Source organism: Erpetoichthys calabaricus, chromosome 18 (genome assembly GCF_900747795.2).
Source record: "Erpetoichthys calabaricus chromosome 18, fErpCal1.3, whole genome shotgun sequence".
NCBI lineage: Eukaryota > Metazoa > Chordata > Cladistia > Polypteriformes > Polypteridae > Erpetoichthys > Erpetoichthys calabaricus.
Window position 1 is genome coordinate 88,590,744 of NC_041411.2, and position 14,482 is coordinate 88,605,225.

The window sequence follows — 14,482 nt, forward strand, 5'->3', positions numbered from 1 at the left end:
ACAAATTTAAATTTCAGTAAAGTTATCAAGTACAGTTAACAATAGCTCAAGTACTTTCAAATTCTGGATCTGTACACAGGAATGAGCAGAAACAAAACTCACACAGAAGCATTCAACACATTAAAATATAAAGGCTGTTTAACAGGAGTTATTAAGTAAAAAATTTAAAATTGACAAGTTTGATCTAACACAAAAACAGTTTTAAAAGTTTGTTTAAAGGAAATATCCTGAATTATCAAGAAACATCATTTTGAACAGTACATATATACTGTTTATATTTTTAAATGTAGTCTGCATTTTAAGCAGTATTTTTCAGTTACTGGACAAAATGTCAAAAAAAAAAAAAGTGTGAATGTACACATAAGATAAATTATGATGATACCATTCTTCATAAATTCTATGCTGAAATCTCCAAATTTATAAACCTACCATTTGTTGTTACACTGGAGGGATCCACAGCTCTGCCGCACATTAAAGTACAAGCACTGCATTGTATTTATGAATGCCAAAACTTGTTTTATTAAATGAGAGTTGCATAACTACTTGAAAGATATACCAGTGTTTCAAAGCTGTTACTGTTAGTATTTACTGTATATATTTAATATTGTATTACAGAAAAAGGCACAACATTGTTCACTTTGATAACAGAGAAACTTTAAAAAGACATCAAATTATATTTTTGTTTTTACCATAGTATTGAAAGGTATTGAGTATTATAAAATTTCACTAGTACTGGTATCAAATACAAAATTTCTGGTATTGTGACATCACTACTCACAGCGCATAATTGACATGTCAAGTCATTCAATTCATATACTTGCAACTAGGGGTGGGCGGTATGACCAAAATTCTATATCACGGTATTTTTCTAAATTATCCCGGTTTCACGGTATTCAACTGTATTTTTTTCCCATGCATGAGTGGATGTTAACCACATTTTCCACTGGAATTACTGGCTAAGAATAACCTATTCCACTGTCAAGAGTATTGTACATTGTACAAAAAAAACATTTTAATGTGCACACAAGTATTAATACAGGTTTGCATTGCCCCATAAAGTGATAGTTTTCAAGGGGGTGGCACTAATGGAGAAGGTATCACATTGCATGACAGATGCAGTCAAAATATAGAACCTTTTTATTGAACAAATTTTGCAAAAACTTAAACTATAATTTTGACAACATATTTTCAACCATACAAAGAGGCATTTACACTTAGTAAAATATCCAGAAGTTCTTGTCAAAAGTTGTATTGCACCGAATATGTCTTAGAAAAGGAATAAATAGTAAATATTTTTTGTAAACCAACTACACTTTCTGTTAATGTTAACAATCAATGTCCACTGACACGTTAAAGTGACTTTTTAAACAACTTTATCATCATTAAACTGCATAATATTTAAACTAATAAATAATAACAATAAAATAAATAATAGTATTATTACTGATAGTTGCACTATTATGTTCAGTGTAGAGAACTTTATCGCAGGTGTGACGAGGCTCCAAAAAACTGGATGTATGAATGGGTATTGCACAGGTTTAACTTAAATATTGTATAAATGTTGGGTTTGTGATCTGGTGGTCGGAGACACGAACACAGAATTCAATGCATGTTCTTCTGAGCGGGCTTTCTTTATTGCACGCGTGCTGTCTCTATCTGACGTACTAAAACCCCAGTTCCTATCCGTCCTTTTTCTTTCTCCACATAACCCATCACCACACAATAAACATCTTTGTGAAATTAAAACTAGTTATAAACTTAGCCCACGTAGTGTTCAGAACTTTAAAAATATCTTCGTTATACATGTTTAATTATGCCATCCATTCAGAGTTGCGCCCATCTCTGAACGAGTCGCCAGCACATCATAGGATGAATATAAGCAAAACATACACTAGCAGGGTCAATATAGCACAACAAAACCCCACATCCTACATGACTTTGAAAGGAAACTGAAGCGCCAAGTAAACCCACCAGAAAAACATGCAAATGCAAGGCACGAAAATTACCATGAAAATTATATTAAGTATTTATTTTAGCATTCTAAATGTTCAGAGAGAAGGAAGATCATGAAGTGAATGTATTCTGTGCCTCCTCTTAGTGCAAGAAGAAGTCAGTTTAAGAATCACTTAACACAAAGCATTTAATGTGCTATATAACTTATGACGGGCTTTGAAAACATGTCATCACACTATTACACAGTACCCAGGTACATTACACTGTATTTAAAACAAATAAAACAAGTACAACTTGGCTTGCAGTATTATCCAGTAGTATAGAAACAGTATTTACACATCTGACCTTTTAAAACTAAAGTATCTCCAGGCTCTCTGTCCATTTTCACCACGCAGCACTCCTATGCTACCGCCCACTATTTGGTGGTGTAGCAGTGAAAAAGAGCCCTAGTGCAACAAATCTGTGTTTAGCGGTGTAGCAGTGAAAAAGGTCCCCACTTGAACAGTTTCCCGCTGCGCCACGTTCCGAACGTCGTTTAGGCAATTTAAATCAGTGTTGCGGTATAAGAAAAATCCATATCATAAAAAAAATAAAAAACGGTTTTCGGTATGAACCGGTATACCGCCCAGCACTACTCGCAACTTACAAAACGACATGTATTTTGTATGCTAAAATACTGTTAAATAAATGCTTCTGGAAAATCAGAGTTGTGAACAACCAGGGAAACCATTCAAAAAGGCCTGTGCTTTTGAATTAGGGATCCACCGCCCCAACATTCAATCGTCAGGAGACCCATTTTCAATTCAAAAGCTCAATTCTGCATGAAAGTGTTTACTGTTCTTGCACTATTCTGCGTTTCCAATATTTTTTAACAGTATTTTAATTCAAGACTTTCATGGGCATTGTTGATACTGTTTGCTGTTGTCCAGTGTTGGACTATACTGTATTTATACCCATTCTGTCAGAAAATCTGTTACCTCCGTTCTCCAAGAAAACATGAGATTAAAATTTTTTTCTCAGTTATCATTACAAAATCACATGGGGTAAGTAATATATGAAGAGTATAATTTTAATGGCGCAGTATTCCTTTAATATTGTCCATAATAAATTCAGATATTAACTTTTTAATCAGCTTTTTTATAAAGTAATGCTGTGTTTAAAATCCAATTAATCTGAATTAACTAGTAAATAAACAAGGAAACTGTTCAATAAACTCCTCCTTCTCAATAGCCACATTACAAACTACCAACATTGCATCCAACAAGACTGCTGAACATTTAGCAGTCTAAAAATCAACCTGTTTGCGGATAGAATAAAAGACATCTGTAAAAATGGGTAGAAGTAAAATGTTGTCATTTAGCTTTACCTGCAAACTTGACCAGGCAGGTTTGGTCTGTAAATGTTGTATTAACATCCTCCGGTTTGATACACCTTTGTCCTGGTCGTAATTTCACAATAATCTCACTTGCATTTTGTTTCCAGCCAATAAAAGGGTCTACAAAAGAACACAGTCAAGAATCAGAAAGAGAAACATTGATAGTTACACTGTAAAACTCTGAAATCTACAGAATGATTAAAAAAAAAAAAAGTCAAACCAAGTAAGACTAACGAAAGATATGGTAAATGTTAGCTTCAACATTGCTTGGCATACATATAATAAAAAATGAATGTTTTAAAAATATATACCACTTGTAATGGCTGAAGCAATACAAAAACCGTATGCATCACTGCTTCCTGGAGCTTGGCTGGTATATCTACCTACTTAAAATTATTTCAATATGCCTTTTTATATTCAGAATCAATAAACATTAATCTACTTCATTTACTTGTTTATTAAGTATTTACTTCAACTATATACTATCTTGCTGCTTCACTTAATATGCCATACTTCACAGATAAATTTGTAATAGGATTAAAAGTGACGTTTTTGTTCTGTAGGGAAACTGTACTTTTAAAATGCCAATATTTTAACTAGAGTACTTTAAAAAACTTTTTGCAACATGTAAACAATAATTTGGATATTTAATTAGAAACATGCTAGATAGCTGGAGAAAAGTCAGAAATAAACATCAAGGAATTAAAAATGTCTTGCACAAACTATGTCTTCATGTGTATCTTAGTCTAAGTTCTGCATCCCCATTATCAATGCATGGATACCTTGGGATGGATGGATACATGTTCAATATTTTTATAATTTTTCAAAACTTAAAATACTCCTCTAACATCAATTGTCATTCTTAATATAAAAATTCTTCATGCAAATTCACACAAAATAAAATAAAAAAAAAAAATCACTATACTTTATTTCACTTTACTACTGCATATATTGCGCATACTGAAATATGATCCTAACACTTATTACTCACCTTAAAAATGCCAATATACAGTGAATATCAAACATTTACCAAGAACATAAGAAATATGACAAAAGAGAAGAGACCATTCAAGCCATCAACCCTGTTTATTTAGATAATAGCTAAGCTGTCCAAATATCTCATCCAGATTTTTCTTAAAGGTTGTCAATGTTTCTCCATCAAATATATGTGTTGGTAGTTTGCTCCACAGGCCCATAACTCTTTGCGTAAAGATGTGCTTCCTGGATTCAGTTTTAAAATGAATGATTGACCCTTAAGACAAAAAAATGTTTCTCAATTGTTGCTTAGCATGGCGGCAATCAGCCTGTGGCACTGCCGAGGGGTTATGGAAGCCCAGGATGCTGAGAGCGGCCTTCAATTCGTCTGCATTGTTGGGTATGGTGTCTCTCATCTTCCTCTTCACAATACTGGGGTTTAGGTCAGGCAAGTTTGCTGGCCAATCAAGTACAGTGATACCATGGTCATTAAACCAAGTATTAGTACTCTGGCGGTGTGGGCAGGTGCCAAGTCCTGCTGGAAAATGAAATCGGCATTTCCATAAAGCTTGTCAGCAGAGGGAATCATGAAGTGCTCTAATATTTCCCGGTAGACAGCTGTGCTGACTTTGGATTTGATAAAACACAGTGGACCAACACCAGCAAATGACATTGCTCCCCAAATCATCACCAACTGTGGAAACTTCACACTGGACCTCAAGCACCTTGCATTCTTGTGCCTCTCCACTTTTCCTCCAGACTCAGAGACCTTGATTTCCAAATGAAATGCAAAATTTACTTTCATCCGAAAAAAGGACTTTGAACCACTGAGAAACAGTCCAGTCCGTTTTGTCTTTAACATCAGAAGCGTCTTACCTGAGCGGTCTCTAGTTCAGGAATGACTGACAGTTATAGCCCATGTCCCGGATACGTCTGTGTGTGGTGGCTCATGAAGCACTGTCTCCAGTCCTTGTGAATCTCCCCGAAATTCTTGAATGGGCTGTGCTTCACAATCATCTCAATGCTGTAGTTATCCCTGTTGCTTGTGCACCCTTTTCTGCCACATTTTTTCCTTCCTATCAACTTTCCATTAATATACTTGGATACAGCACTCTGAACAGCCGGCATCTTTAGCAATGACCTTTTGTGGCATAGCCTCCTTTTGGAGGGTGTCAATGACTGTCTTCTAGACAACTGTCAAGTTAGAAGTCTTCCTCATGTTCGTGTGGCCTACTGAACCAGACTAAGAGACCATTTAACAATAGAATTACCAAAGCCTACGAAAAAAAATTCTGATCCCAGACCAGATTAAATCCGTTCAAGCAGCCTGCTATCCCACACAAACCCCCCCCCCCCCCCCCCCCCCCCCCCCCCCCCAAAAAAAAAACCACTGCAGGAAAGGCAAAAAGCTCACTCAGTTCAAGCCCTATTTATCTGGGAGTGCGGTTCCTGGAGATACAGTATATAGGGTAAATAATATAATGTTATTTGAAACACATGCATTTCATGTGTGTTCTGTGTCTAAAAAGATCTATGCAAGTGTAGGATGACAGGAAATGCAAGAAATGTTGAACACATACCTAAAAGACAAACTTTTGTCATGTTTTAGTACTAACAACAAAATTTTGACATGAAGTGTATAATGTGTGAAGACTGAAGTCCAAATATCAAATAAGCACTTTCACAAACGGCACAAATATAACAGAACAAGTGCGCTTTTATTCAAGACTATAACCGAAGAAAAAGAAAACGGGTTAGTGTACTTCGTTGTCACGACTGGTTTAGTAGTACAGCAGTAAGAAGAGGTTGCGGGTTCGAGACTTGCTGTGTCACAAAATAAACGTTTTGAGCAGTGAGCTGCTGTTATTGTTACTATCCTACAATAAAAACATACATTTGAGTGTATAACAGATGGTGTAAATGTATGGTACTTGTAAAGGTTAGTGTTTTTTTTTTTTTTTTTAAATTCATTTTTATTCTCTCAGTCACATTCACGCTCCCCCTGATCTGACACCACTGTTTTCAAATAAAGACATGCTATAACAGAAGTGAACTCAGAGGAGGATGAGGGTTCTACATTGGAGAAAGAGAACAGAAGCCCTCCCCGCAAGAAACGTCCACTCACATATAAGAACAACGCAGCTGCACCAGGCTTAAAGGCGAAAGATGGCATCATTTGGATGCAGCAGCAGGTTGGGTGTCATCCTGCCAGTCAGTCTGCCCCACACTTGTTCTTCAACAAAACAGCATGGCTTACAGAGCTCGCCAAGGTATCGTACAAAGTCCAGTTTGTGATTATGTTTTGTGATGGTCTTCATATAAAAGCATTTATATGTTACTTACAGAAAAGCCAGATCGAATGTTACTTACCTTGATTTATTTACGGATCTTCCTAGATTGCAAGGTCATAAGTAGCCTGCAGAGTTTCCTCTGTTTGATTGACACAGGCATGCTCACAAAGTACATGTGTACCGAAGTGACTTCAACTGCAGGTGGAAGCTCCACGGAACTGTTGTTATGGTTCTGCCTTTGTCCAGAAACGGTTTCATAAGCTTTATGATCTTAGTCATGAAAAGTCTCTCCCCTGTGGGCCGACTGGGATATTTTCCTGAATAAGATCAAACACAGTTGCGTAGGGTGCAACAGAAGCTTCCAACTAGAAATGGGATTAAGAGCATATGTAAACTCAGGGCCAGTCTTTAAATAGATAAAGTTTAAACCTTTCTTATGGATATTTCTGTGCGAGTTTCACCAGTCAAGAATATAAAAATTAGGCCTGGGAAAGTGAATGCCTTAATTTTTGCGATTAATGTGACTGGTTTAAGGCGTTAAAAAAAATTCTGTCACATCCAGGGCTGGCTAACAAGGCAAACGCCTCAGGCAGTGCTTTGGTCAGGGAAGCATGTTTTTTTTTTTTTAATTATCCTCTTTAATAAAACCCCTGTGTGCATGTCTTCTGGTGAAGTGCGCATGCGTGGGGCACTCTTTAATAAAAGACATCATTGCTGGGGAGAGTGCTGATTGTGTAGTCGCGGCCAAGGCGGAAGTACAGGGAAGGGCGGAATGAGTGGCAGAGTCACCTGCCTCTAGCAGATGCTTCAAAAGCCGCCTGACGCGTCACACAAGACAGAGAGGGCGGGACCTATAAAATATCGCATGGCCGATCCAATCGGATTTCAGTAAATGAGGTAAGCAACATCTCCTGGAAGAACGGTCAGCTCAGAAAATAAACATCAACAAAAGAACGGCTGAAAGACAAAGAAAAATACAAGCAAATAGATTGATTTAAGAAAAAGAAAATGAGCGCCAGAAAAACGCTAAAAGAGAAAGACACAGAAGAGCAAATAGATCTATAGAAGAACAGGATAATGAGCGTAAAAAAATTCTCAAAGAGAAAGACAAAGAGGAGCAAATAGATCTATTGAAGAAGAGGAAAATGAGCGTCAGAAAAATGCCAAAACACACAGAGCTAAAGCTAAAGAGAGGCAGGATAAGAGATCTTCAAATAGACACAACACATCAATCAACAGCCACAGAGGAGAGGATAAATGTAATATTAATTATACTTACTGTATTATCATATGTTTCTATTTTTATTATTAATTTTACATTTAATATAGACTGTACCTACTAATGTTTATGCACTACTGTTCTAGCGCCCGATATTGTAACGGGCTTAAATGTCTACTGAAACAATAATACTGTAATGATCAGGCTAGAGATGCAGAGGGCCATGTGCCTGGACAGCTGCTGACCCCTGTGCTTTCAGAAGGTTTAGTGCATTATACAAATGAAAAATCTGAATGAGAAAGTAGGAAGTTCAGTGATAAAGAGTGGAAGGAGCACCACTGACAGGTTTCAGTATGGAAGATGCTGGAATGGAAGAGCTTTTGCTAGACATTGGTGACAAAGTGCAAGAGTCATACTGGGCAGCTGCGGCATGGTTGTGGACAAGAAGGTGCAACGTGGCGTGTACGAACTGCACAGAGTGAATGAGTGAGTAGAGGGGAACAAGAATGAAACTGCAGTTGGCTTCTGGGCCGTAACACTAAAGTGGAAGACATTATAGAGGGGTTAGACGAGTTTGAGGTCGTGTCTCTCTCGTGTCAAGAAGGGGCCTGAGTTGCCTCGAAAGCTTGAATATTGTAATCTTTTTAGTTAGCCAAGAAAAGGTGTCATTTTGCTTGACTTTTCACTTTATTTTGATTGTACATTAAATTTGTGATTCAGTGTGTATTTACTTCATGATTTTATAATTATATGTTTTAATGTTAGATGCAATTAATCAGAATTAAATACATGTACAGTGGAACCTCGGTTCACGAACGTCTCGATACACGTACAACTTGGTTTACGACCAAAAAGTTCGCCAAACTTTTGCCTCGGTTCATGACCACATACTCAGTATACGAACAAGCCAGGTTCCCTTTCGGTTTGTACATGTTCAGTCTCTCCCTGTGCATTTCCTGTGCAGCGAGCAAGAGAGAGAGACAGCACGACACACACACACACACACACACACACACACACACACACACACACACACACAGAGGCAGCAAGAGAGAGGCAGCACAAGAGACAGAGGCACACACCCACAGGCAGCGTGAGACAGAGAGAGCCACGCACACACAGGGAGCACACGAGAGAGGCTTGCGCACACAGACAGGAGTGCTCTAGAGACACACACACAGGCGCTCCAGGCTCGCAAGAGAGAGAGACACGCGCACACATACACAGGCGGGAGAGAGAGAGGCGCGCACACACACACAGAAGCGAACTAGAGAGACACACACACAGGCGCTCCAGGCTCCCGAAAGAGAGATGCACGCATGCACACACACACAGGCGCAAGAGAGAGAGCGAGAGAGACAGAGCGAGCATGGGACGCATAAGGTAGAGAAGGCATGTTTTTGTTTTCAGTTCTATTTACAGTGATCAGTTCATAGCCTGCATTGTTGCAATGTTACTTTTCTTGGTGGTTTATTAAATTACGGATTTTTCAAATGTTCATTTTTTCCCCTGTGCTTAAAACTCGTTAAAAAATGTGTTTTTAGCGAGCGTTTCCTAGCACTATAGCGTGAACTATTGCAATGTTAGTTTTCTCTGTTGTTCAAGGTTTTCTCAGTGTTATTCAATGTTTTTACATTTAGATTACCATTACACTGTGCATTCTATGGTATAATTAACTATATTTGTGCTTCAAAACTAAAATATATATATATATATATATATATATATATATATATATATATATATATATATATATACTGTATACAGGGTAGGATTCAAAAGTAACGAGCCTTTGTTCAAAAAGACAAATTTATTGAGCAAATCGGTACAACTAATTAATAGTCTTCAAAATAGGCACCTCCTGCATCAATACACTTTTGTAGGCAGCTTTTCCATGACTCGAAGGCGTCCACGTAGGCCTGTTCCGGGATGGCTGCAAGGGCTGCCTTGACATTTGCTTGGATGTCCTCGATCGAGTCAAAGCGTTTTCCTTTCAGCGCTGATTTTAAGTGCGGAAACAAGAAGAAGTCAGAAGGAGACACGTCCGGACTGTAAGGAGGCTGGGGGACCACCGGAACATTCACCCGGGCCAGGTAGGCGCTCACGATGAAGGCAGTGTGGCTGGGCGCGTTATCGTGGTGAAGCTTCCAGCTGTCCTTGATGTCCCTTCGCTTGCGCGCGACGCTTCTTTTCAGCCTTTTCAGGACTTCCAAGTAGTAAGCAACATTCACGGTCTGTCCTTGCGGGACAAATTCGTAGTGGATGATCCCCTTCACTCCGAAGAAGGCAATGAGCATGGTCTTCATCTTCAACGCGTACTGTCGCTCTAACGAACTTTCCATTCCACCGTGTAACGCACTACCGCACAGGGGTTCCCGTCAAGGCCAAGCTTTCAGAGCGGTAGGAGCTCCGTTGCGTTGTGAAGCCAACACCCACCGTTGCCGTCGCTGGCAAGTTGGGCGCGCGGCAAGGTACATTCACGTCAGAACAAAATGAGGCTCATTACTTTTGAATCCTACCCTGTATATACACATACAGTTCGTACGGTCTGGAACGGATTAATTGTATTTACATACAATCCTATGGGAGAAATTGCTTCGGTTCACGACCAACTCGGTTTATGACCAGAGTTTTGGAACGAATTATGGTCGTGAACCGAGGTTCCACTGTATGTGATTACTTAATTTTTTAATCAATTCCCAGCCCTAATAAAAATATATACTTTTCATACTTGAATTGATAAACAATTAATATTGTTCACAAATATATTGTGAAAATTTCTACCTCTGTATTTTTTTTTACTAATCAGGGGCACAAAAAATTAACCTTGACCATTCTATTGAATACTTAACACAACCTGAGTTATGAAATCAATCTAGAAGAAAAATAACTGATGCTGCAAAAAAAAAAAACAAAAAAAAAAAACAAGCCTTTCCTTTCACTTTAAACTGTCTTCTAGCTATTAAAAATATGGTAGCAAAGTTAAGATGCATGGCAGAACACTGCATTCTTGCAGGGATCACATAAAATTGAATATTATAATAATAAGAGGAAACATTGTACCCTAAGTTCTTGTCAATAAGCCGCGGCTTATCTAAGGAAAAAAGTTGTGAAAATGAAAAAATAGAATATCGGCTTATACATAAGTCCGGCTTATACATCCATCGCGGGGGTTGCGTTCCAGAACCACCCGCGAAATAAGAATATCCGCGAAGTAGAAACCATATGTTTATATGGTTATTTTTATATTGTCATGCTTGGGTCACAGATTTGCGCAGAAACACAGGAGGTTGTAGAGAGACAGGAACGTTATTCAAACACTGCAAACAAACATTTGTCTCTTTTTCAAAAGTTTAAACTGTGCTCCATGACAAGACAGAGATGACAGTTCCGTCTCACAATTAAAAGAATGCAAACATATCTTCCTCTTCAAAGCAGTGAAGCAAACAAATCAATATGTCTGTTTGGCTTTTAAGTATGCGAAGCACCGCGGCACAAAGCTGTTGAAGGCGGCAGCTCACACCCCCTCCGTCAGGAGCAGACAAAGAGAGGGAGAGGGAGAGTTTGTTTTTCAGTGAAAAATCAATACGTGCCCTTCGAGCTTTTAAGTATGCGAAGCACTGTGCAGCATGTCTTTTCAGGAATCAGCTTTACAAAAGATAGCAACGTGAAGATAATCTTTCAGCATTTTTAGACGAGCGTCCGTATCGTCTAGGTGTGCAAACAGCCCCCCTGCTCAATCCCCATACGTCAGGATCACAGATAGTCAGCGCAAGAGAGAGAGAACAGTAAGCCGGGTAGCTTCTCAGCCATCTGCCAAAAGCGTCCCTTGTATGAAATCAACTGGGCAAACCAACTGAGGAAGCATGTAGCAGAAATTAAAAGACCCATTGTCCGCAGAAATCCGCGATATATATTTAAATATGCTTACATATAAAATCACAATTTAAATGACCGCTACGCGCTCGTGTTGACTCGGCGACGCCCAGAGCAGAAAGAACGCGCTCCGGCCGCTCCAACCGCGCCATGCGGGGAGTGAGAGAGACGGCAATATCTCACACTCTCTCCCCCTTAAAGAAATTAAATGGGCGCGAGTGCAATATCTCACACTCTCTCCCCCCCTTAAAGAAATTAAATGGGCGCGAGTGAGACCACTGACCTCCCTCCCTTCTATTAGTTATAGGTTATAGTACGTTCGGCTTATCCATGAGTCCGGCTTATCTATGATACGATTTTATTTTAAAAATTCGTATGATTTTTGGTCTCCGGCTAATACATGAGTCCGGCTTATAGACAAGAACTTAGGGTATTTGTGAAGAAAATGACAAAATTACACAATGTTCTTATTTACAGTGCAACTGGAAAGTATTCACAGCGCATCACTTTTTCCACATTTTGTTATGTTACAGCCTTATTCCAAAATGGATTAAATTCATTTTTTTCCCCTCAGAATTCTACACACAACACCCCATAATGACAACATGAAAAACGTTTACTTGAGATTTTTGCAAATTTATTAAAAATAAAAAAATTGAGAAAGCACATGTACATAAGTATTCACAGCCTATGCCATGAAGCTCAAAATTGAGCTCAGGTGCATCCTGTTTCCCCTGATCATCCTTGAGATGTTTCAGCAGCTTAACTGGAGTCCACCTGTGGTAAATTCAGTTGACTGAACATGATTTGGAAAGGCACACATCTGTCTATATAAGGTCCCACAGTTGACAGTTCATGTCAGAGCACAAACCAAGCATGAAGTCAAAGGAATTGTCTGTAGACCTTCCGAGACAGGATTGTCTCGAGGCACAAATCTGGGGAAGGTTAAAGAAAAATTTCTGCTGATTTGAAGGTCCCAATGAGCACAGTGGTCTCCATCATCCATAAGTGGAAGAAGTTCAAAACCACCAGGACTCTTCCTAGAGCTGGCCGGCCATCTAAACTGAGCGATCGGGGAGAAGGGCCTTAGTCAGGGAAGTGACCAAGAACCCGATGGTCACTGTCAGAGCTCCAGAGGTCCTCTGTGGACACAGGAGAACCTTCCAGAAGGACAACCATCTCTGCAGCAATCCACCAATCAGGCCTGTATGGTAGAGTGGCCAGACGGAAGCCACTCCTTAGTAAAAGGCACATGGCAGCCCGCCTGGAGTTTGCCAAAAGGCACCTGAAGGACTCTCAGACCATGAGAAACAAAATTCTCTGGTCTGATGAGACAAAGATTGAACTCTTTGGTGTGAATGCCAGGCATCATGTTTGGAGGAAACCAGGCACCGCTCATCACCAGGCCAATACCATCCCTACAGTGAAGCATGGTGGTGGTGGCAGCATCATGCCGTGGGGATGTTTTTCAGTGGCAGGGACTGGGAGACTAGTCAGGATAAAGGGAAAGAGGACTGCAGCCATGTACAGAGACATCCTGGATGAAAACCTGCTCCAGAGCGCTCTTCACCTCAGACTGGGGCGACGGTTCATCTTTCAGCAGGACAATGACCCTAAGCACACAGCCAAGATATCAAAGGAGTGGCTTCAGGACAACTCTGTGAATGTCCTTAAGTGGCCCAGCCAGAGCCCAGACTTGAATCCGATTGAACATCTCTGGAGAGATCTTAAAATGGCTGTGCACCGACGCTTCCCATCCAACCTGATGGAGCTTGAGAGGTGCTGCAAAGAGGAATGGGTGAAACTGGCCAAGGATAGGTGTGCCAAGCTTGTGGCATCATATTCAACAAGACTTGAGGTGCATCGACAAAGTATTGAGCAAAGGCTGTGAATACTTAAGTACATGTGATTTCTCAGTTTTTTTATTTTTAATAAATTTGCAAAAATCTCAGGTAAACTTTTTTCACATTGTCATTATGGGGTGTTGTGTGTAGAATTCTGAGGAAAAAAATGAATTTAATCCATTTTGGAATAAGGCTGTAACATAACAAAATGTGGAAAAAGTGATGTGCTGTGAATACTTTCCGGATGCACTGTACATCATTAATAGTTTACATGGCCAATATCACAGTAACAGTGTACACTTCCACATTCAAGAAGAAACAAGAGAAGGAACAAACATTTGCTTGTGCCTATTCTTCATTCAGGCAACACTTAAGGCATTAAATGAATAATAGTTAAGATACTAATATAAAATAAGACTTGAGTCAGAAATAAATCCAATATTCTTAATATACTGTAATCTGGGACAAATTTTGGAAAGAGATGATCCAGAAAACAAACCAGAGATGCTTTTTTCAGAAGAGACATTTTTCACAATGAACTGTTGACATTTTAAATGAATTGAATGTTTAAAGAACTCACAGAACAAAAAAAGGCAATATGGCTCTTACTTAATCAGAACTGAACACTTATATATATTTTACTTCTTGTTCCATTTTTCTCACACGATACATTGTTTAAGGTTTACAGTGACATATAATTCAAACAAGTATAAATAAAATACTAAATTGGCATATTTCAATTTTGCTTTCTACTGAAATGCAGGTTTTTTGTTTTGTTTTTTTTCAGAGAGGATGACAATGTTTCCATCCTGCATTAAAGTTTGCAAGAGCTGGCAAAGGGATTAACAAAGATATTAAATAGTGCACAAACAATTGTTGAAGGACTGGTGTACCCAGATGTTACACATTACCAAGCAACGTACAAAGCACAGGGGTGAAATGATTTGAA

At 39.0% G+C, this 14,482-nt stretch overlaps 1 protein-coding gene across 7 annotated transcripts in view; it reads right to left on the reverse strand.

Annotated features, from left to right (window-relative positions):
* The window catches only part of usp19 (ubiquitin specific peptidase 19), a 109,699-nt gene that overhangs the window by 78,240 nt on the left and 16,977 nt on the right, over positions 1 to 14,482 (reverse strand). For all 7 annotated transcript variants that reach the window (XM_028824586.2, XM_028824585.2, XM_028824584.2 and 4 more), the window contains one exon: positions 3,320 to 3,448. In XM_028824586.2, the coding sequence (XP_028680419.1) occupies positions 3,320 to 3,448 (129 nt within the window). The remainder of the gene's footprint in view (positions 1 to 3,319; positions 3,449 to 14,482) is intronic.